The following is a 25,630-nucleotide window of genomic DNA, read 5'->3' on the forward strand; positions in this document are numbered from 1 at the left end:
TGTACCAGCATACTTATGTGCAGAGAAGAATGTTACTAGAGAATCAGTTCGGGTCATATTAGATGAAGAAGGGAGAACTGATTGACACCTTCCTCAGAGGACTGAATGAGATCCGAGATCAGTTGACTGCCATAGAAGCCGTGCCGAATCAGGAATTGATGGTGAGGACAACCCTGAATGTTGTCTCAAAAGACTGGGAGGTATTTGTCCAAAGTATACTGGGCAGAGGGGCACTTCCACCTTGGGATGAGATGTAGGCTGCTCTTGGCCAAGAAGAGATCAGACGGCAGTCAAAGACGGGTTGCAGCAGCAAGGGGATCAAATTCAAACAGGAGGAGGAAGATGTTGCCCTAGCATCTGAGAGAAAGCAAGAAAAGCGGAAGAAGAAGAATCTCTCGAAGATCAAGTGCTTCCACTGTGGGGAGCTGGGTCATTATGCGACCCAGTGTCCAAGGAAGAAGAGTAAGGGAGAATCTTCCGAGACTAAGGCAGCGCCAACAAGGGCAGAGAAGGAAGTGTTAACAAACGATGATTGTGCCATGAGTGCACACGCACCACTTGAGTGGAAGTGGGGAGACATCGAGCTGTAGTCAGGCGGACTACAGGCGATGAGGGGCAGGATCCTTGAGGTACCCAGCCTCTTGGATTAGACCTTGCTATGGGAGCCCCAAAGAGGAGTAGCAAGACTGGCTGAGTCGGGTAGAGATGGATGCAGATGGAGCAGCAGAGAGAGCTATAGTGCAGGAGTCCCAAGACAGCGTGAGGCTAGCAAGCTGCAGTAGTGTGAGAGGCACAGGAGTGTTGCACCAGTGCAGGATGGCACAGAGAGGTGTGCAATGGTGCGATATACAGGGAGTTGTTGCAACAACGCAGAGGTCAAAGAGGGAGCACTTCTTAGCGATAGAGGGAGTTTCAGCATCAGGAGAGTCTCTAGCCCAACAAAGAGGACAGAGTTGGGAGATCAGTTACTTACTTCTCAGTAACTAAGTTGTAGTGCAACAGTGAGCAGCACGATGCAACATGAAGAGAGGAGGTGCAGTGCGGATGCAGTGCTGGGAGAAAGGACTAGCAACAGCACGGATGCAGAGGGAGCTGTCGTACAGATGCAGTAGTGGCAATGGCAGAATCATGGGCAGCAGTACATGATACAACAATGCAGAGGATGGTGGGCAGCAGGCCTAGCATCAGCACAGGGACTGATGCCGGATGATCAGAGTAATACTTAGTGAGGAGTATTGCTAGAGCCCAGTCCTCGCTAAGAGGGAGTGTTGATTTGGGGTAGCATCGAATGTGCTCTAGCCACAAAATTTGGTGGATTTAGGTTGGGGCACATGAGATCTCCAATACCCAGAAAGGGTTTGGGTAGATTTTAAACAGTTTAGGAGATATTAAAATAATTAATATTTTTAATGGAGTCCCTAAGTCTAAACTTAGGGAAATTAAAATATTAATGTGAATTAATATGAAACTGTGTTAGAATGGTGCAAAAGATGTGGATCAAGCGAGATCTAATCTTAGTCGTTGATTAGGGACTTAATCTCGACCGTTGATATGTCAACGAGAAAAGTATAAGAGTAGGCTTGAGGGTCACTTGGAGAGTACACCAGATGATCAGTCGTTCTATTCTCTAGAGCGGGGTTTTCTCAGAGAGACAGAATCAGTAATCAGAGCTGCAGCTGAGGGGCATTGAGTACAGAGAGGCAGAGATAGTGTCGGAAGAGCAGCGCAGTAGCCAGAGAGAGTGACGCAATAGCATCCAGGGCTCACGCAGGGCCACACAGAGGCGGCCGAGAGCTACGCAAAGCCTCAGAGAGGCTAGCGTTGCCAACGCAGAGGGCCAGAAGGCTGACGCAGGGCCTCCTAAGGCTGATGCAGACCCATTCAAGGTGATGCAAGGCCAGTGCTGGGCAGAGAGGGGCTGATGCAGTCTAGAAAGGCAGACGCTGGAGTTTCTGGGTCAGATTGGAGCTGAGGAGCTGCAGGAAGGTTTATCCGGGGTTTCAGCTGGGACATTTGTCTCAAACTAAGAGGTATTACTGCCAAGGAAATTCTTTGTTGGGTAAGCCGGATTTGGCACCCAGATTGTACTCTGATATTACTTAATAAGAAAACCCTCAGATAGTTGCACTGGTTTTCCACATTGGGTTTTTCCGCAGACATTGGTCCAAAAATAACGGTGTCATTTGGTGTGATTGTTTCTATTTCCTTCAATTTTTGATCTGTAATATGTTGAGCATGCACTAGTGTTTATTTTTAGTATTTACATTGTAAATAACTTGTTAAGTAATGAAACAAGTAGGTAGGAATAAATCAGATAAAGTGCATGGAGGGTTTCTAACTGGTAGGACTTAGAAACTTCAACAGTATCCAACTTGTGATACACTTCCAACTCCTTAGGGTTTGTTGGTTTCTTGATCTCCTTGTCGGCAAAATCCCAAATCTTGTTCACCATCAAAACTAGCTTGATCCTTTCCTTCCAAGGACTATAGTTGGACAAGCCATCCAACCTATCCTCATATCGCATACCAACCGACAACTTCACCATTGCTATTCGTGCTTCAATAAAAATGGAACCAACTCCCTCTTGAGCTAATCGATGTGCACACCCTAACCCACTGACCATTCAAAATCGCTCTGATACCATGTTGATTTTTCCACAACACTTAAGAATCAGGTTTGAGTCTAAGATCACGATCACAAACACACTCAAATGCCACAACACAAAGATTTTGCATAGCAAAATAACATATAGCAGTGAATCAAATAGTACACAAGACAAATTTTAACCCACAACTTGTTATATTACAAACTTTAAAACAACAATTTAGGGCTCATGTACTAGGGATCATGGCCCTTACAATTAGCCCTAATACAAGAAATAACTAGGGCTTGGTATCAAGAACTATGATCATGAATTTGTCCCTAAACAAAGCACACTTGACATACGTGTTGATGTAGTGCTCCACAGTCCTTTCAGTCCACATACCTTGAACACATCTAGCGAGTACTTTGCCTCCTCTTCTACTGATAACTGCAACTTCTACCAGTTCAGAAAGCTTGCATATCCAGTTTTCAATACACCTCTATCAATCACTCTTGGCTGCTCCAAGATTACTGAATATAGGTTGCCTTCTACCACTGCTTTACTGCTCATAAGGTCTTCAATTTCTGCCCATTACTAGTCTCTCTTCTAATCCAAAGATGACTAGACTTAGGTCTTCAAGGCTGCCCTCTTATCATTGATTTCACCCACTGTAAATCACTGAATTAGGGATCAGCAAGCTACCCTTATCTTATCATTAAGTTTACCCACCTGTAACCCACTGAACTAGGGCACAATAACCAACCCACTTGACTGCCTCAAAAGTCAATCCTAGGGCACTCTACACAACCCACTTACTGTGACAAGTCTACCTTTTGTACACAAAACTTAGGGCTTCTTACCAGCGACTGACAGTCCTCAAAATCAGTGTTCTTAGGGTGATCCAAAACATTGTCCAAACTAGACTACATTACATTGCAATCATCCATAAGAAGACTAATCACCTTACCTGCTCAAGACATCCACAAAGTTGTCCTGAAACCCTTGACTCTGAGCACATAAATGTTTGAAGCTTCAACCCACTTTTAGGACTCTAGAAGCAACCACATGACAACCCTAAACTTGGGTTCCACGCATCCTTCAAGACATGTGTTAACCTCCTTCCAGCCCCTGAACTCACTGCATTGGTTCCTTAAGGCATGCGACCTTACTCCAGCTATGCACTAGTCCTCATAGCTCACCAAAACAAACCTGTTCTAGGGGTTTCAGCCCTCCAATAAGGTACAAAACTTCAGCGGCCAAATCATAGAGGGTTTAGCACATACCTTAGCCCAAAACAATACCAAAACAAATCTGCCAATAGTCTTCCTAACTCGGCCTAACCAGATCACAAGAGACAAACCAAAACTCGTCCTTCTCTTCAACTCTAGATCAGCTCCTTTGGTCTACGACTTCCTCAGATCAATGCTCTTCTTGATGAGTGTACTTGTGATGGTGAGAATGAACTCCTTCTGGCCTTCTATTTATAGAGTTTTTGATGGGTTTCATTTGCCACCAAGGATCACACCACATGTGCCAAGGCAACCTAAACAATATGTTTAAACTAAATAAAACATAAGACAAAAAAATATTTTCATTCAACCAACGCCACGTCATTGATACCTTAGGTACCCCTTAGACTTTTAAGGGTGCCCCACATGCTCTCAATGATCAAACCATCAAATTTCCACTGGGTCTCATGCCCACAACTTTGGTTGCAAAACCCATTGCTTGGGTACACTTGCCCATGGAGCCCTTATGGGTCAAATTCTCGCAAACCCAGTACCCTAGGGTGTGGGAGTACCTCCCAAGCTACACAAATCAACATTAGACTAGCCCATCAATGCATAAGTGTGTGTGATAATGATGGTTGCTAAGTGGGAAGGACTACAGGGTAGGTGCCACAACCATGTGACCACTTGATGGGGGTCCAACATCCAGAGTGTATAGATGTAAGGAGGGTGTTACATAAAAAATTAGTTAGTCTTTAATTTTAGATTTATTATTTAGTTTTAGGATTAATTAGACGAAAGGGCACGATCATAAGATCATGCCCTTTCCCCAAAGGGTGCCCATGGCAGTTTTTAAGCCAGGAAACCCCATTGTAAAAGACATCATCTGTCTATTCATTTATTAATAAAATATTTCTATATATATTTCTGTTTATCCAGAAATTTTCTGTTCCATTGGTATCAGAGCGAGTTGATTCTCGGAGCGCTTCTCCTGCTACACAACTCCTCATACACGGTTCTGTCATTATTTCCTTCATCTGAATTTGCTTCATATACTCCTCACTGCCTTGTTCCGCTGCCATTTGCGTCCCCTGTCCACACCGCATTCCACAGCAGCCACAATCGCTTTCGTTAGGATCACCGATTACTGTAGCAGGCCGAACTCACGCCACCGAATTCCTGTGCAAACGTCCACAGTGCCCGGTAATCTCTGCGGTGATATACGGTTCGGTCAAGTTTGGACTTGGAATTCCTGTGCAAACGTCCACAGTGCCGTGTAATCTCTGCGGTGATATACGGTTGAGAAAAGTTTGTTTTTTCCTTTGAATGGTCAACGGAGGTGACCCCCCCACCAGCAAACGTGACGGTCAGCGGAACTATCAATATATACACTGCGTATAACATTTATTTGTATATATATAACGTGAAATATATATGATATAAAATATATATAACGTGTATATATAACGTTTATTTATATATAATATATATAATATATATAACATATATATAATTATATTATATATTATATATAATTTAATTAATTAAATTTATTTATTTATTTATATATAATATATATAACATATATATATATATATATATATATATATATATATATATATATATATATATACAGCTTGAGTGGGCCTAATGGTTAAGAGCATGTGTTTCCTCCTAAGAGGTCACAGGTTCAAAACCAGAGGGGGGTAGAGTATGTATGCCTTCGTAGACTTAGCAGTCAAATCGCTGCGCGGAGGTGGGTCCCTTGTCCCACAAACAAGGGGGTCTCATACACCAATATTGGTGTCTGGCTTGGCTGTGACCTTAAAAAAAAATGGATGGATGGATGGATGGATATATATAATTATATTATATATAATATATATAATTTAATTAATTAAATTTATTTTAATTAATTAAAAGTTTTATATATATAAAAAGTTAATTTAATTAATTAAATTAATTTTAAAAGTTATATATATAAAATTTAATTTAATTAATTAAATTTATTTTAATTAATTAAAATTTATTTTAGCTAAAATAAAAAAAAAAGAGGGAGGAAAAATATTTTAGCTGGCAAATAAATACACGCCCCCGCAAACCCGCTCAATGTCGACAATGACAATGGCGGATTTCCAAAAAAGGTTGTTGGATGCAGAGCAAAAGATAAATAACAACCACGACGAGATCAGTAAAAGATTAAATGAAGTCGAGAGCAAGCTTGGGGAGCAAGCGGACAAAATCAAAAATCTTGAAGATACCACAAATCGAATAGAGATAAAAATGGAAAGTCAACATGTCCAAACAGGAGTAAACTTCAAAGAGGTCTTAACAATGCTAAAAGTTCTGTGTAAAAGGTCGAATTGTACGCCCGAACAACTGCTAAAAGAAGGTGAAGAGAATCAAGAACACCTTTCGTCAGATTCAACTAAGTCCACAGACTCTCATGACAAAGTTGAATCCCCAAAAAAATCAGTGACACCCCACCAAGAAGCGAGTAACACAGCCTTTACAAACAAGCAACTCTGGGATAACTTTACCAATCAACACCCTTTTTTCGCTCAACCAGTAGCAACATACCAGCGACGGGCAAAAGTCGAGATGCCTAAATTCGATGGAAACGAAAAAAAACAATGTTGTATGGATAAATAAAGCAGAAGAATACTTTGAGATATATGACATCACTGACGATGACGAAAAGCTCAGACATGCATCCATGAAAATGGAGGGAGAAGCATATAATTGGTATATGTGGTGGAAAAAGACAACACACGTCATTAGCTGGAGGAGATTTAAAGATGCATTCTTCAAAAGATTCCAAGGTGTAAAGGAAGAAGAGTTCTTTTCAAAACTCATCAAACTACGACAAAAAGGAAGTGTCGATGAATACACTCAAGAATGGGAGACCTTAGTAACACGAGTACCTGGGTTATCAGAATCTCGTCTAATTCAGTCATACATCTCGGGACTCAAAACCCATTTACAAGCAGAACTTGAGATGCATGATATTACATCTATAGAAGAAGCAAGACGAAAAGCAAAAACAGCCGAAAAGAAATCCGAACCAATATTTTGGTCAACAGCGGAAAAAGCTTATGCAAGACGAAGGATACCCCAGTATGTGGACTCAAATAATACTAGATATATTCCACCACATCGTCGTGAAGATGAAAAATCTAATGTGGAAATGCAAAGGATAAAAGAGGGTAAATGTAAACGCTGTGGTGAGAAGTGGGACCCCAAACATAGATGTGTTAAAGGAAAAGAACCAAAGAACCTATATAATTGTGAAGCAACCAATGATTCGAACAGTGAAGATTATGACATAGAAGACACAAAAGACGCCGCAGAATTCTCACCAGAATTAGATGACGGAAGTATTCCGCAAGTGTCATTATCAGCCATGACAGGTATATCACAACCTCAGACCTTAAAGTTAAAAGGACACATAAAGAAGAACAACGTAGTGGTTCTCATCGACTCTGGAAGCACACACAATTTTTTAGATACAACTGTGGCAAAGAGACTCAATATATTTTCATTTCCCTTACCAAACATGAAAGTGATGATAGCTAACGGTAAAAAGATTGAAAAGGTGGGAAAATGCCATAAGGTTAAATTGCAGATTCAAGACTTCAGTTTAGAGTCTCCGTTTTTCACAGTACCGTTAGGAGGAGTAGATGTAGTCTTAGGTATCCAATGGCTACGAACTTTAGGTACTTATGCCGCCAACCATCAAGTACAATTTATAAAATTCAAATGGGGAGGTCAGAAGTACAAACTACACGGATTCCAACCACCAGAAAATCAAGTTACATCATCATCCCAGATGATGAAGCTGAGTCGAAAAGGAGCACCTACTTATGTAGTACAATGTCACCAATTAGAAATGTTATCTGCAAATATGACCAGAGAAGAATCACCAGAGATTCAAGACCTACCTATGAAGATGCCGCCTAATACGGAAATTGAGCGTAGAACAGAAGTTAAAACAGAGTCAGACCTTGTCAACATCAAGCCATACCGATATCCACATCTCCAAAAAACGGAAATTGAGAGATTAATCCAAGACCTTTTACAGTGTGTGACTTTGATCATTTTGGAATATATAATCAAGTGGATAGACTTGCCGAAGAAAACGCTTCATGGGAGAATGAAGAATTTTGTCAACAACATCCGTCGTTACGTATGCTTTGAGGACAAAGCATTCTTTCGAGAGGAAGGCAATGTTACGTAAAAAATTAGTTAGTCTTTAATTTTAGATTTATTATTTAGTTTTAGGATTAATTAGACGAAAGGGCACGATCATAAGATCATGCCCTTTCCCCAAAGGGTACCCATGGCAGTATTTAAGCCAGGAAACCCCATTGTAAAAGACATCATCTGTCTATTCATTTATTAATAAAATATTTCTATATATATTTCTGTTTATCCAGAAATTTTCTGTTCCAGAGGGAGAAATCATGGAAGCATGAGTTACCCCTTTCCTCATCCTTCTTTTTCCACCATTTTGGTGTACCTTTTACTTCTTTATGATTTTCCTTTATTTGGATGCATATCTCAGTAGACCAATTTTAAGATAAAGTAGTTCATTTTTCATCACGGTTGGGAGTCGCGACAATACAAGAGTTCCTTTTTATGAATGAATCATTAAATTGAGGAATTGGGTGATGGCTAATGAGGTGAGTAGAGATCATGTTAGGTTTTTAGCCACATGCTAAAGAAATGTCCAATCCATCTTTTGCATTTTTCATTTTTCTTTCATTTTGGCTCTCTTATGCTTTTATCTTTCTTTTAGTTACATCAACATCCAGGGCTATGTTTCTGAGCCCAAACTCAAGGATGAGGATGAAAGGTGCTAGTCCCAATGACCACTAGCCCAAAGAATGGAGGTGAATAAGGAGAAAATTGGATATTAGTAAGTATTTATTACCTTGGACACCCTACTTCAATCAATGTTTCTCGAGTAGTGCCCTTCCTAAAACCCTAAGGCCCCAGAGGAGATCCCACTAGACTAGAGTCAAAGACTAACCTCTAAGGTGAAGTAAAGGAACAAGAATACAATCGAGATCAACCACTTATCCAATTTACCCCTTGATCCATATTAGTATGCCCATAACATTAAGTGAAAGCAAATAATTACAAAAAAGGTTAAAATACCAGACGATCGATGACTCACTTGCTTCAAGAAAGAATACCGGATGGCAGAGAAGCAAGAACTAGAGGATCTTGGCTTTATGTTAAGTTATATACTGATCATATAGGGCTACTGGCAGACTGGCCGTTCGAAGAGGAGTAAAATTTTCTCTTATGGGTTACCCACTTTTTGGTGGGTAACAAGCACCACCAGGATATTTTTCCCTCACGGTCAAAATTTCAAACTTCTTATCCTGAAACAAACCACTGTCTTTGCTGGTCCATCAGCATAGTTCCCAAGATCTGACCCAAAGTGACCATTCCAGGTATTACATTCTATCTTCCAAATCCCAGAACATCAATAACGTTACGTAGTAACTACGTAGGTCCATTTTGGATAATACACTTCATATAATTCCAATGATTGTTTTCAAATTACTCTGAAATGTTGGGTTATATTATCATAGCAGAATGGTGCAATGTTTTTGTCTCTGGAAGGTTGTTGGGGTCATGCAAAACGTTTGTTGACGATAAGGAAAACTAAAACCAAATTAATAACAAATATGGGAATACACGTTATGAATGTTAAAAACAAGAAGAAGGCGCAAACTCATAACTCATCTATTCATGAGGTGCTCCATAATTCTTGAAACAAAGCCATAATAGGGTTATATTAAATATATGTAAGCATCATAAAAGTGACCCTTCTGTAAGCATACATAAGAAGTTTGTTTGATACTAAAAACAGAGGCAAATCAATAGGAGCATTGTATTCTTGCACTCATACAGTTTCTATCAAGCAAGGATAATCTCACTTTCTAATCATCGTTTCAGACAAATATAAACGCATCTTGGTCACTGGTCGCTCACAATTGATTTATCTAACACGTAACCTGCGGTGCCTTATTCAGACACAAGGACATTAAACGTTTCTAAGGTAATCAAAATATACTTAGCTACTGAAAAAATTGAAAAAGTTATCCTTATGCAATCTTTATGATTGTAAAGACGCCTAATTGAAAGAACGTGTCACCGATGGGTGGACCTATCATGCTATTATATGGCACATAGCATAACACGGAATCAATGCAGATTTAACGAAGATCTTCTTTGTTGCTGTAAGAGGCTAAACCAAGGCCCGTAATATGGCTATGGAAAACATAATCGAAAGTCGTTTCATGCACTTTGTAAAGACGCCTAAGCCTAATTGAAAGAACGTGTCACCGATGGGTGGACCTATCATGCTATTATATGGCACATAGCATAACACGGAATCAATGCAGATTTAACGAAGATCTTCTTTGTTGCTGTAAGAGGCTAAACCAAGGCCCGTAATATGGCTATGGAAAACATAATCGAAAGTCGTTTCATGCACTTTGTACTTTGTTACTATTTATACTTGAGCGTATTTTATGTGAACTCAATAATTACGAAGCGCCTTTTTACCTAAGGTTGTTTTTAATGATAGATTGTGCAAGAACAAAAATAATAAATGGTTTAGCAAATGGGTTATTTGCTTGAATGCGTGTCCCATAAACAGCAAAGAGATAAAAGCTTTTGTTATGGAAAAGTTCCACAAGTGTACTTGGGATAAGGAGCTAGGAAGAAAGAAAAATTACTATATTGAAGTGTTTAATTCCACTCATAATCATCAACCAAAAATATACATAGAGGCCAATATCTCTTGGAGAGCCAAAATTCTTATTGATATAGTTAAGGACTAATTCTCATCAACTATGCTATGAAACAGGTCGCTGGAAAAAGCCAAAGGAAGTGTGGGAAGCAAGAGTGCATTTTTTGTTCTTCAGGAAAAGTGGAAACAGAAAAACATTTCATTTTAGAATGTGAGGCCTTCAAGGACAACAGGGAAAGTTATGCATATATGCTGGCAGCTAGCTCTTGGGATAATCTATTTAACGAGGGTTTTGTCGAGAAGTTAGGAGCATCAGGAGCATTTATTTTGAAGCTTCACAGAAGAAAGGACCAAATACAGCAAGCAAAGGAAGAAACAATCTGTCCCATAGACTATCTATAGCCTCATGGACATTAAAATAATTTCTTTCTTTCTTCAAACATTAAAAACACAGGAAAGAAAAAAAAAACAAACAAAAAACCATCATTACAAAATAAAACTTTTCAAGAAAGAAGTCAGTTACCTTCGCTTTTATAATGTGTTCAACCAGGCAAGACGGCCCAGTGGAGTCAGCAATTTCCAACACAACTACAACTTCCAGAACATTTTCTGTTAATCCAGTAACTTCTTGGCGATATGTTATTCCTTTACCAATCCTAAAACAATCGCTATACAAATAAGCAAAATCAATAAGTTAATAAATTGCTACCATCTTTCAATTGCTACCATATTCATAAGACTGCTAATTAAGAAAAACACTGTCATGAGAAAATAAAATAAAGGGGATACAAACAACATTGTTAAAACTTCTCATATTTTACTAAAGCGAAGGGAATTTATACGGTCCATCAAAATCAGTGGTAATGCCAGAAAGAAGAAAAGAAATCAGAATATAAGTAATGAAATAAAAAAGAATAATGCAGCCTACCTTGCAGGGACCAGTTTTCATTTGGAAGTCAAAGCAGGTTGAACTCAACTTACTCTGTTCACGTTGAGGCAAATGTTTTCCAGTTTCCAATGTTTTATTCCATAACATTATTAATCTGTTTTACGGGCCCTGAGAGACCCTCTCCAACCTACTTTAGAGATGGTAGAGATGTTATAGTGTTTAACATTTTGATTCTGTAAAAATTAAATTAAATTAAAAACATAAAATTAATAATTATATATGATTATAATTAATTCTAATTAGTAATTAAATTAGTCTAGATCCATATTAATTCCAGATCTACCAAGTGTCGAGACATCAAATCTTTTGAGATGCAGACCTCTTTGAGAGTGGAAAGAGATTTGATCCCTCTTGGTGCGCTTGATAGATACAGAGTTAAGATGGATATAAGCTGGGATTTAAATCAAAAATATTTTTGAAATATTAATCTATTGACATGGATGTGAGTCAAATATCGCAACTGTTTTTGCCCTAATAACAAGCAATTTCAATATAATTAGAAATCCAACATCTGAGTCTTCACCATCAAGATAATTGATTATGAGAAGAAGCCATCATTTTAAATTGTCACCCACATAGATCCATCTTAATACCAGATTTATAAAGCACTGGAGGAATCAAATTTTTTGAAGTTCATTTTTTTTTTATCATTTAATTCCATGACGTGTTAATTCCTTCGTATTAAAGGATTAAAAAAAATACACTTTAAGAAATTTGATCTCTTTCGATGCTTGATAGATCCAAGTCTAAAATGGATCTATGCCAATTTATTTTTTAAGATGTTGTGACGTACATATATGCCTATGTAACTATTTAATTTTTTATCTTTTATTCTTTCTGTCACATAACATTACATGACAAACGTTGTCCCCTACTATGTCATCTCAATGCTTTCAATGCAATAACAGGTGGATGAATCCATTGTTTTGGTTCATTTTCATTCAAAGAAACATAACCACCTCATTCACATTTATGAAAATTTATTAATACAATAATAAACTGCCCTTGGAACTTTTGGTGGTGGGAATTTCATTTCTCTCTTCAACAAAATTATGATGTTGTGATTCATTCTTAATCTTCTATTGTGCTCAACGTTTTGGGATGAGATGTAATTCAAGCACAATTGAATTTGCACTGAAAACTCTCAAGAACAATTGAAGTTGCGGCGGTTCATATAGGCTTTAAAGCTCATCAAGAAGACAAGAGCGAGCAAGGGTTGTGTTGACCACTACGTGTCAATGACCCATAGCAGTATACCCCCTTTTCGCAGAAGGGATAGGCCCTGATCGATGTGTTCCTGCCATCCAACTATCATCATCAGGCTGACGATCATCTTATAATGTAAACCCAGTCTGCATGTGTATAATGTAAATAATCTCAGCATATCTGTGTCGTGTATGTAAATCACCTAGGTAAACCTACTTTTCTGGTGACGATTTACATTCCGGGCGGTTTTTTATCTCACCGATCCATTCTCCGATGGTCGGCAGAGTTTTCCTTCAGCCTTACCCCAAAGTTGGAATGGATTTTGTCACTGGGATCTTAGAAGAGTCCTAGCGTTCTAGATTGAGTCTATGCAAAAGTGATATGGGAATAATCCTAACTATTTGGTTAGGTTATTTTATTACTGCTTGATCTGCTAGATTACATTTGTGTCACGGAACTGGGTAGTCTGTGAGGGTCCTTTTCAGATGGGTTTTCCCCCTTGAGATGTAAAAAATGTGAAAAATCATAATGTAAAAGTGTCTGAGGGTTGGAAAAATAATTTATCCCCTCATAGGTTAATTAATTAAATTTTCTGGCCAAAATTAACTAAAATCCTAAGCCAGAAATTTGATTAATTCTAGGTCCTAAGTGAATTTAAATTTTCCAAAGGCAAAATTCGTGGGTCCTTTAAAAAAATAAATTTTGAGAGGTCCAGGGACTAAAGTTAATTGATTATTTTACTAAATTTTATGCCTTTGGTCCCTGGGGTTAAGTCAAAGTCAAAATTTTGAAGAAATTAATTCAAAATTTTAATTTTTGAATTAATTAAAATGCATTTAATTGAAAAATTCGAAATTTTCTCAATATTTAAAATTTCGACGGATGAGATTAAAAGAAATTTTGATCCTAATCAACGGTCGAGATTGGTTTGACAAGGATCACTCGAACTAGCCGTTGGAGGAATTATCTTTAAATAGGTGATCATTTGTGAGTTAGCATCATCCGATCTCTGGATTGTGTACTAAGCGAAAAGCTCTCTTGTAATATTTTTCTGAGCAATAAAGAAAGACTTTGGGGTTAATTTCTGTTGATGTTACTCTTTGTGGAAATACTGTAAGATGTGTCATTTTCATGTACGGATTCCTTTCTAGCGATTGATGTAGCTTTCTGAAGAGTGATTTGAGTACAGGTATCTTGCTCAGTCGCTGGGGTTTAAATGATAATTTAAGTTTTGAATATAATAGCAGGTATCTCTATTGAATTTGAATTTTTTTATCATTTTCTCGCTCTATGCTGATGGTTAAATTGAGTTTTGCAGGAAAGTCTTGATTTTATAGATCATCGGGCGTTCAGGGAAGTTCTCGGCTGAACCATCCAACTCCCGATCTGTGTTTTCTGAAGAGGCCAGCTTAAATTTGATCCCAGGCTTATCATAAGATATTTTTTATGGGTGGTACATGAATGGTTTCGAGCTCGGTACCTTCTTTAAAAATTCAAAAAAAGAATAACTTTTTTGTGCTAAATCGTTAGATATCGCTGTTGAGAGCCTCAGATCATCAGATCTGGGAGTGGAGTGGGACTCACACACTCCCCAGATCTGATAGATCTGCTATTTATGTACATATATATGTAATTTTCTCCAGTTTTCTAACTTGGGTTTTTCTGGGTTTTAGATTTTTGGGTCATTGTATATATCGTTTGGGTGTTTCTTGTTGTCTTGTAGCTGCAGATTTGAAGCTGAAAGCTGTGCAGAGTCCAGATCTAGGCCCTGGAGGGTAAGATCTGGATCTCTGGAGGTCCATCAACATCATTTTTGGCAGGGTTTCTGTCCAGAGATTTTGCAATCCAAGAGTTTTAAATTTTTTTAAAATCTGGAAATTTTATAAGGGTTTCAAAGAAATTTGAAGCAGAGTGATTTAAAAATTTAATTAAGATTTCTGGAAAAAATATTAGAGGTTCTGGTGGAAGTTCTGGGCCACCATTTTGCAGGTTGATTGGCTACCTAGTTTTTCCTAAGTAAAAAAATTTCGAATTTGTTTTTACTGTTGTTTTCTGGAGAATTTCGAAATTATTTTTATTTTAAGAGTTTTAAATCTGAAATTTTTTATGAGATCTAGAAAATCTTGGGTTTCTTCCTGCGTTTTTCTGCTGTAGCGGTGACCTTTCCAAACCCTCATTCAGCTGCCCACTGTTTTCGTAGCTGCTAAACCTGCAAAAGAAAATAAAATTCTTAGCTATTCCCTCCATTTCTCCTCTGCTCTACCTACAAAACAAATCTCAAACCCTCGTTGGCAGCTATACCCCCATATCCCTGCGTTTTCCCTTCTCTATCCTCAACTCTTCTCTTCATTCCCTCACTTGCTCATATACACTATTCTCCTTACACTAATCAACCCTCGCTCGCAGCCACGCTTCAACTGCAAACAACAAACATCTATGCTCTTTTCTGCTGCTCGAAATCCTCACGCTGCTCTCAAGCCCTAAAAATAAAAATAAAGGGAGAGGTCCGCAATCTAATCCGCACTGTCCATCGTTCATACTCCTCCCAGCTCCTTCAACGCGTGAGCTTCCCTCACCTAGCCGCAGTCTTGCTCCATCCACGGATCCCTTCAAACCCTCATAGCTCCCTCCTCCATTCTTGTTAAAATTGGCAACTAGGGCCAAACTTCATGTGGGTCATCTTATTCATGGCTGATAATATTTTTATTAGATTCCTTTCGTCGAGAGGTGTAGGATTGATATAAATATCATCTGATTCCGATAAGTATTCATGGAGATATGAATTTATTTTGATTATGGAATTATTATCAAGCCGAACTACAACTCATGTAGGCTCAGAAGCCCAATAGTCGCATCTATTCAAACACCAACGTTGTGTATAAATACAAGAGGAATTTTCCTCATTTGGACTCACTCATCTCATCACATCTCTCTCTCTCTCTCTACTGCGCAGAAAAGAGTCTCTTCTCTACTGCGCAGAAAAGGGTCTTTCTCTCACACATGTGAAGCCAGAAGTTGTTGAACCTGAAGCTGCAACTGCAGATCCAAAGTTTGACTAGCGTTGACCATCAGATCTCCTCCTTAGAACTGAGCTATAGGTCCATCCGGATCTCCTCTAAAAGCCGCAACTTTTGGTGGTGGAATCAAGTCAATCTGACGGACGGTTTGCAAGATATCGACTGCCCTAGTTTGAAGCCAGAAGCTGCCGAAACTGAAGCTGCAACTGCAGAAGTAAGGTTTGACCTACGTGGACTAGAAGATCTCTTCATCTGAACTACGTTGTAGGTTCATCTGAACTTCTTCTGGAAGCCGCAACTTTTGGTGGTGGAATCAAGCCGATCCGACGGTCAGTTTGTGAGATATCGTCTACCTTAGTTTGATAATGAAGCTACTAATGCTGATGCTATTGATCTAGGGTTTTCTACTGCTGATATGAATCAAATTTATTGTACTATTTCTCTCTGCTGAATTATTGAAGATAAAAGAAGATTTGATCAAAGGGTTTCTCCACACATTGTGGGGTTTGTCCTTGACTAGCCGCCACATCTTGTGTCTCTTGTCTTGGCTTGTTTTCTGTCGATCATTTAATGTTCTATCTGCACTTTACTTTATGTACATGTGATTGCTAATCTATGGAATATAATAAGAAAAAGAAGTAAACTGTTATAAGAATAGAACATACCATAACTTAACATGGTATCGGAGCTGAGGTGAAGACAAAGCCCAAGCAAGAGCAAGAGCAATCACCAAAGAGAATATTGGCAAAGCTATCCTAAAAGAACAATGGGGTCCTCAACACTCTTTCCTGCCTAAGACAAGCTCCGTGAGAAAGCTGACTATCACGGATGGAAGATGTCTATCAATCTAACCCTTGAGGATCAAGGAGTGTTGGATCATGTGAGAGGCAATATTGTTGAGCCTCCATCAAATGCACCTCCTGCTGCCAAGAAAAAATGGAAGAATGGAGAAATTAAAGCGAAGAAGATCATCTGGCACTCTATTGACAAGCGCTTGGTAGCCTACATCTCTGATCTAGACACCTCCAAGGAAATCTACGATAGACTGGTGAGTTTATTTAAAGTTAATGATGCAAATCAAGTTTTGTTTCTTAGAAATAAGCTGAGGGAAATCAAGAAGAGTAAATATGAGAGTATGCAAGCATACTTCTTAAGAATCACCGAGATCAAGAACGATCTCCTATCTATTTGGGAGACTATTACTGATAGAGAAATAGCACTCACAACTCTTGGAGGATTACCATCCGAATGGTATGTGTTCAGGACTACTCTTCTGAATAATAATGTAATTCCTAGTTTCGAGGAATTAATGGCTAGATGCATTCAAGAAGAAACAAGGGTAGAAGAGCAAGAAATTCCCTTGCCTAAAGGTCCTCCTGTTGTTTTTTCTTCTCATGCTAAGAAAAGAAATAATTTTGGGTCTAAATCGAAAAGAAAGGCTGGACCTAAGGGTGGAAGAAAAGGACGATGTTTCATTTGCAATAAAGCAGGTCACTATGCAAGGGAATGTCCTGATAGAAAGGACTCTCACCGTGACGATGATCAAAATCCCTCTCATGGTAATCGAAGGAATGGAAAATTCAACAGCAAAGGTAAAAGGAATGTTGGAAATCAAGGAAGAGGGCAACCATTCAAGAAGGCTAGAAATTCCAGGTATGAATCTAACACTATTGACAATAAGCAGGCTGAATATTATCTACCAGCTGCTCTATCTACCTCCGCTCCTTTGGACTCAATGGGAATTTGGCTTATTGATAGTGGTGCCTCAAGACACTTCACTGGTTACAAAGAAGTACTCCATAATCTGGTAGAGAAAGAAACTAACTTGGAAATTGTCCTTGGAGATGACATGAAATACCCTGTGAAAGGTGTAGGCAATGTTTCTCTCAAATTGAATCAAGGTAATACGATTCACTTACAAGATGTATTATATGTACCTGATCTCAAAAAGAACCTGGTATCCATCTCGGCAATGGAAGACAAAGGCTACAAGGTAACCTTCAGCGATGGCAAGGTACGTATATGGAAAAATAATGTTAAAGATGCTTTCACTCTTGGGTTTCGAGTTGATTCTTTATATCAGGTCAGTGGAAGTCCGCTAGGTGTCATGTCTTGTGACACAACTCTTCAGTCCAAACTTTGGCATCGGAGGTTTGCCCACCTTCATTACAAAGCTCTACCCGATGTAAGACATATGGTAACAGGGATGCCCAAATTCCAAGTAGAGAAAGAAGGTGTATGTTCGGGATGTGCCGAAGGAAAGCTCAAAAGGGGACCATTCCCTTCAAGTCAAAGCAAGACCTCCGATATATTACAACTAGTTCACTCAGACATATCTGGTATGATGCCTATGAACTCCTTGGGAGGATATTCATATTATCTCACTTTTACAGATGACTATTCTCGAAAGACCTGGATATACTTCTTGAAAAAGAAGGATGAAGTGTTCTCTTGGTTTCGACACTTCAAAGCCCTAATCGAGAATCAAACCGAAAAGAAGATCAAGATCTTAAGAACTGATAATGGGACTGAATATGAATCTAATGAGTTTCATTATTTTTGTAAAGAGGTTGGCATCAAGAGGGAGACTACTACACCATATACTCCTGAACAGAATGGTGTGGCAGAAAGGAAGAACCGCACAATTATGGAAGTTGTCTGGGCCATGCTACATGATCAAAGACTTCTGAAGTTTCTATGGGCTGAAGCTGCAAACACTGCCGTATATGTACAAAATCGATGCCCTCATCAAGCATTGGGTTCCAAGACTCCTGAAGAAAAGTTCACCGGTAAGAAACCTAATGTTTCTCATTTTAGAATTTTTGGAAGCCCTATATATTTTCATGTGCCAAAAGAGAAAAGAAATAAATTGGGTGCATGTGGAAAGAAGGGAATTTTCGTGGGCTATGGTGAAAATACTAAAGGCTATCGAATCTATGTCGTCGGTCAAAGGGAAGTCGTAATTAGTCATGATGTCACCTTTGACGAAGATATGGCTCTCAGCAAGGTGAACAATCTTTCGACTTTGAGGAGCTCTCAAGAAGCTGACACCAGGGAACTGAAAGAAAAGGATGATGAATCAATGCCTGATGTAGAAGAACCCATGGATCCGATTGATCCTCCTCCACATGAGCCTTCCTCTTCTAGGAAGAGGCCTTCATGGCTTAGGGGGCTACTTGATGATGCTGAACGGCATGCTGCACCCCGAGGAACCTTTCCTGAAAGTAAAAAACCTAATAGGTATCAGGGATACCCGACCATCATGAGCACGATCATACAAAATGAACCTTCATCATTCTCAGATGCCATCAAGTATCTAGTATGGAAGGATGCTATGACCGAAGAATATGAGTCTATCATGAAGAATGATGTCTGGGAAGTAGTTCCCAGACCCCAGGACAAGACGGTTGTTACTTCCAAATGGCTTTACAAGATAAAGCATGTAGCAGATGGAAGTACGGAAAAGTATAAGGCTCGTTTTGTTGCTCGTGGTTTCTCCCAGAAGGAAGGTATAGACTATGATGAGATATTTGCACCTGTTGCCAGATATACGACCATTCGCTCGATCATTCTGCGTTCTTGCACGGCTCGATCAAAGAAGAGGTCTACGTGGAGCAACCTGAAGGATTTGAAATTTATGATCGAAAATCCCATGTATGCAGGTTGAAGAAGGCTCTCTATGGGCTAAAGCAAGCACCCCGAGCATGGTATGAGAGGATCGACAGCTACTTGATTACGCTGGGATTCACTAGGAGTGAAGTCGATCCTAACCTTTACTTTAAGGTTGAAGATGATAAACCTCTCATACTATATGTGGATGGCCTCTTTCTAACAGGTGCAGACCCTCTCATTCTCAAATGTAAGAGGGAGTTGGCTTTTGAATTTGAAATGAAGGACCTAGGACTGATGCACTATTTCCTAGGACTTGAAGTGTGGCAGAAGCCAGGAGAAACTTTCCTATCTCAAGGAAAATATGTGGCGAAGATATTGGAAAGATTCAATATGGTGGACTGCAAGCCTGTAACTACCCCAATGGAGCTTGACTTCAAGAAGTTAAGCGGTAGTGCTGCTGGACCTATTTTACGAAATGCTACCGAGTATCGGCAACTCGTTGGAGCATTAATGTTCTTAGTGAACTCCCGTCCAGATATATGCTTTGCAGTCAACACGTTGAGTCAACATATGGTTGAACCCCACCACATGCATTGGATTGGTGCCAAGAATCTATTGAGATATCTTCGTGACACTATCACTTATGAGTTAAGATACACTGCCGGAGATGTGAGACTATTTGGATACACAGATGCTGATTGGGCAGGCAATGTGGAAGACCGTAAGAGCACTTTCGGGTGTTGTTTCTCCTTGGGATCTGCTTCGATATCCTGGATGAGCAAGAAGCAGAAGTCGGTGGCCTTGAGCACCACCAAAGCAGAGTATATTGCTGCTAGCATGGCCTCTTGTGAGTCAGTTTGGTTGCAAAAGCTCTTCAGTGAGCTGTTTGGATTTACATTGGATACCACCGTGATCCTTTGTGACAACCAGAGTGGGATTCGTTTGTCAGAGAATCCCGTATTTCATGATCGCTCCAAGCATATCGATATCAGATACCACTATATTCGAGATATGGTCCAACGGAGAGCTATAAGGCTCCAACGTATCGGTACAGATGAAAAGGTCGCCAACATTCTGACAAAACCCCTTGGGAAAGTAAAATTTCTGACTTTCTGAGAACAACTTGGAGTTGTTCAAAGACCTTCCGATGAGGATCATGTATGATGCATTGAGCTCTGGGAGCTCTAGGGGGGTGCGGGGTGCTTCTTGGAGCAGCATATGACCACAGGATGATTCACTATCCCCTGGTGGTATACATGTACACCCCGTGGCGACATTGCAGTAGGATTGATGTGTTCTCCTGTGAAGCCTGGATTGATGTGTTCTCCATGGCGATTGTAGTAGGATTGATGTGTTCTCCAGTGAGGCCTGGATTGATGTGTTCTCCATGGCAATTGTAGCAGGATTGATGTGTTCTCCTGTGACGCCTGGATTGATGTGTTCTCCATGGTGGCCTGGATTGATGTGTTCTCCATGGCGATTGTAGCAGGATTGATGTGTTCTCCTGTGAGCAATGTTTTTAAAACCGGAACCGGTGACCGGACCGGTCCACCTAATGAACCGGTTTACCGACCGGAACCGGTCTAACCGGGACTGGTTTGGTCTAAACGAACCGGTTTTAAAAAAATACATTAAATAATTAATTTTTAATGAAACAAAACTATTTTTAAGATGTAAAACCATGATTCCAAGCCAATAGAGACAAAATATGCAAAGTTTGCTCATTTATATACCATGCAAAGGTGAATATATCAAAATGGCACCGAGTGCAATACATATCATCGACAAAATAGCAAAATACATAAGAAATGAGGCTCTAAATGGCCTATAAAGTCCAAAAACAATGCTGCAAGCTATGAGGCCATTGGCCTACTACAAGTCTACAGTGTACACATGATCAATCATCAAGTCCATCACCACTACTAGACACAGGATCATCATCAGGAGCTACATAGACATCATCTGGTTCAGAGTCTGAGGATGCCTCAGCCTGATCTGCAACATCAATATCAATGCCACCAATGACAATAGAAGTGGACCTAATGGAAGCACGAGTTTGTCGACCTGCACGACTAGTGCCTTCCATTGGTTCCTTGCCTTTCCTTGATGCCGCCACATAATCTGCCTCATCCCCCGCTAAAGCCATGTCGATATCAAAATCAGCCTCAAACACAGGATCTTCAGTCTCCTCCACCCATTCTGATGTTGGATCAATATCGTCCAACACAATGGGATCTAGATCAAGTGATTTTCTCATCATTTGGTTCCTCCTCAGTCGAAGGTTGTATTGCACAAAAACAAGTTCATTAACCGTTTTTGTTCCAAACGGTTTCTCTTCTTCGTGTGTATGCGCTCAAAAACAGACCAATTGCGCTCACAACCTGATGCACTGCAAGTTTGACTGAGGACTCTAATTGCAAACCTTTGCAATTGAGGACACTGGCCACCAAATGACTCCCACCAATGTGTTGCAAAGAAAAAGACAATAATTAGTAACTTAGTTTATAATTTGAATTGTAAAGAACGTAAACAATTTTAACTTGAAATGAAAAACAAAATGGAAATTGGAATTGCTTACCTGGTTGGTCCACATCTCTTGCCATCTTTGCCAAGTTTTTGCCAAAAGTACCACTTGCCATATTGAAAATAGTAAGCTGTCTATGTATTTCCAACTGGTCTACATGGTTAGGGACCATGCGCTCCAAGCAATCAATCAATCCAGCTCTGACCTCCCCATCATGCTGATCTCCTAGCCGATTTTTATAGTGATACCTTGGGTTCAAAAAATACCCGGCTGCATGTATAGGACGATGGAGTTGATTGTTCCATCTGTTATCAATGATCTCCCATATACGGCCATATTTAGCTAACCTGTCCTTGTCAGCTGCCCGTATCTGCTCCTTTGCCTGATCCATAGCTTCATAAATGTAGCCCATGGCCAATCTTTCCCCATCCACCAACCTTAGCACCTTAACAAGGGGCTCGGTAATTTTCACAAGCTCTACAGACCTTTTCCAAAAATAAGTGTCTAACACTTTCTTTTTGGTGTCTTTTCCATCTGGTCTACGAGCCCACCGAGATTCAGACCATTCTTCAGAGGAAAACATTTTCTGCAAGTTTTTATGTTGACCATTGAGACATTGCAACGTGAGGAAGTGAGTTGCAAATCTCGTAATTGCAGGCATAACAAGCTCTTTGCCTCCAGTGTGTTTCCTCATTAGGTTCAATACCCATGAGTGGTTGTAAATGTATTTTGTAATGCACTTGGCATGCTCTACAGTGTTTTTTACCCACTCCACTTTGCCTATATCCTCAAGCATGAGGTCTATGCAATGTGCAGCACATGGAGTCCAAAATATGGTCTTATATTTGGCCTCAAGCATCTTTCCAGCAAGAACATAGTTTGAGGCATTATCAGTGATGACCTGCACAACATGCTGCTCCCCAACTTCCTGAATAACGTTATCCAAAAGCTCAAATAGAAGGATTGCATCCTTTACCTTATCAGATGCATCAACTGATTTCAAAAACATGGTTCCTTGAGGGCAAGAAACAAGGAAATTAATGATAGTGCAGTTCTTTCCATCGGTCCATCCATCTGACATAATGGAACAACCTGTTTTGAGCCATGACTCTTTAAACTCAACCAAATACTCATCAATGGAAGATATCTCTTTTTGCAAAAGAGCTCCCCTCAAGTCATGCATACTAGGGCCTTTGAAGCCCTTTCCTGCAGCTATAACAGAGTCCCACATAGCTTGGTAATAAGGTGAGCGAGCAGCATTAAATGGGATATCTGAATCATACCACCATCTAGCAATGTATTGGTGAGAAGTTTCTTTGCATTGTTTTTTCCAATGTTGATCCAAAGTGGGTTGAGAACTTGGCTGGGAGGAAGTGAGATTAGATTTAGAAGAGGCAATGTTGGCAGAAGATGAGAAATAACTTTGGATGTTTGCTCTCTTTGTTCCTTTTGATGGTTGGCCAAGTCCAACAGAAGGATGAACATAGTGAAAGGGGTCATTGGTGGAAGGGATAGAAGTGGAGTCTTGAATCTCATAATCATCATACCCACTCTCTTTCATGGCTTCTAATAATTCCCTCTTCCTTGCAATTTCATCTTGGATGGCCTTCTACCTAGCCTTATCCTCATAAAAATTTTCAAGCTTGGCAATGTATTCTGCCCTAATAGGACCTAACAGTGCATTTGGTGCATCACATGGCTTTACTTGGCCTCTTACCCCAGCCAAGTGTTGTTTCAACCTAAGAATACCCCCACCTCCAATAGATTTATGGCATAATTTGCATATCATTTTTCCATCAATTACATCACAATGAGCCCATGCACTGTCCTTTCCTTTTGGAGCCATGTTTGCTTGAAATAATAACAATTTGCAAAGAAATCTGCCATTTAAAAAAAAAATTGCAGCTAAGCAAAATGGAAAACCAAAGATAAATGTAGGAAAACAAATGCACATGCAAGGCTCAAGCTACAAAATTTGATAGCATAGAGCTAGAGAGTTTATAACATACATGATAGATCATAGAAGTGAGAAGTTTATAAGTATAACACATTAAAAAAAATTCATGGACAACAGACTCAAATGAGGAATTATCAAGTGCAAATCCTTACCTGGAAATGCAAACTAGCTCCCTTAGCCTCCTCTTGAAGATGGCAACTCCACTGACAGCTACACACTATCTCCAAAATAGCTCCAACTCCAACTCCAAGATGACTACTTCAGCAAAAACTCCACACTTTCCAAGCTCACAAACAAACTCACAAACACTCACAAACACTCCAAATCAGTTGTGTGAGACAAATGAGAGTGAGAGGGGTCTCTTATAGCTTGGAGAGGTTGTTTTTGGAGGGAAAATATCTTTACCTCCCCCCCAAAACCCCTAAACCACAAACCACCAACGCCTTTTTCCAAGATTTGGTGGGCATGCCATAAACTGGCCGGTTTGATACAAATTGGCCAGTTCCGTCCTAAACCGGCCGGTTTTCACCGGTTAGGGCCAAAAATCGGGCAAATGAAGGGTCTAACCGGGTTTTTAGGCCGGTTCGGACCGGCCAGCTAGCTAACCGGCCGGTTTGACCGGTTACCGGTTTTTCTGAGCGGTTTTTAAAACTATGCCTGTGAGGACAGGATTGATTAGTTCCCCTGCTGAGGCATCCTACCCATGCAATCTGGGACTCATGGGAAGTACCTCTCATCTGATCAATGAGCTGGGAAATGAAGTTAGGGACCATAGTAGTACCAATGGACGCATCGTTGTATCTACTGTACTCCCTACGCTAGGATGACCTCCATTGATCTGGGATCAATGATACTGGTCTGGGACCAGTGGTAGGAGTTGTACCATACTATGACGCTGACTTCGGGTCGGTTGAGACTGGTCTGGGACCAGTGGTACATACTCTGAGACTGACTTTGTGCCAGTGCAGTACTGGTTTGGGACCAGTGAGAGTGGTACATACTATGACGCTAACTTCGGGTCGGTTGAGACTGGTCTGGGACCAGTGGTACACTCTCTGAGACTGTGATACTAGTTTGGGACCAGTGGTAGAAGTGGTACCTACTATGAAGCTGACTTCGGGTCAGTTGAGACTAGTTTGGAACCAGTGGTACGCACTCTGAGACTGACTTTGAGTCAATGGAGGATGATACTGGTCTGGGACCAGTGGAGTTGTACCATAATATGACGCTGACTTCGGGTTGGTTGAGACTGGTCTAGGACCAGTGGTACATACTCTGAGACTGACTTTGAGTCAGTATGATACATCCTCGATCATTTCTTCTTCTTCGTAATTCGGACAAAAGCAGAGCAGAATAGAACAATGATAGAGCAGAGCAGGGCAAGGGTCAGGCTGTACAGGGCAGTGCATTTGATGGATGAATAGTAGCGACTGACAAACAGATTGCAGATGAAGTTCTCCCTAGTTGAAAGGGAGTGTTAAAATTGGCAACTAGGGCCAAGCTTCATGTGGGTCATCTTATTCATGGCTGATAATATTTTTATTAGATTCTTCTCGTCGAGAGGTGTAGGATTAATATAAATATCATCCGATTCCGATAAGTATTCATGGAGATATGAATTTATTTTGATTATGGAATTATTATCAAGCCGAACTACAACTCATGTAGGCTCAAAAGCCCAACAGTCGCATCTATTCAAACAACAACGTTGTGTATAAATATAGGAGGACTTTTCCTCATTTGGACTCACTCATATTATCACATCTCTCTCTCTCTACTGTGC

The 25,630-nt window shown here is 39.9% G+C and overlaps 1 protein-coding gene across 2 annotated transcripts in view; it reads right to left on the reverse strand.

Moving 5' to 3' along the window:
• The window catches only part of LOC149169217 (type 2 DNA topoisomerase 6 subunit B-like), a 397,612-nt gene that overhangs the window by 90,132 nt on the left and 281,850 nt on the right, over window positions 1-25,630 (reverse strand). For both annotated transcript variants that reach the window (XM_089427042.1, XM_089427041.1), the window contains exon 9: window positions 11,106-11,250. In XM_089427042.1, coding sequence (XP_089283168.1) covers window positions 11,106-11,250 — 145 coding nt within the window. The remainder of the gene's footprint in view (window positions 1-11,105; window positions 11,251-25,630) is intronic.

Source organism: Pinus tabuliformis, chromosome 4_2, assembly GCF_031772625.1.
Source record: "Pinus tabuliformis cultivar Carrire ecotype Pingquan chromosome 4_2, CPIR1, whole genome shotgun sequence".
NCBI lineage: Eukaryota > Viridiplantae > Streptophyta > Pinopsida > Pinales > Pinaceae > Pinus > Pinus tabuliformis.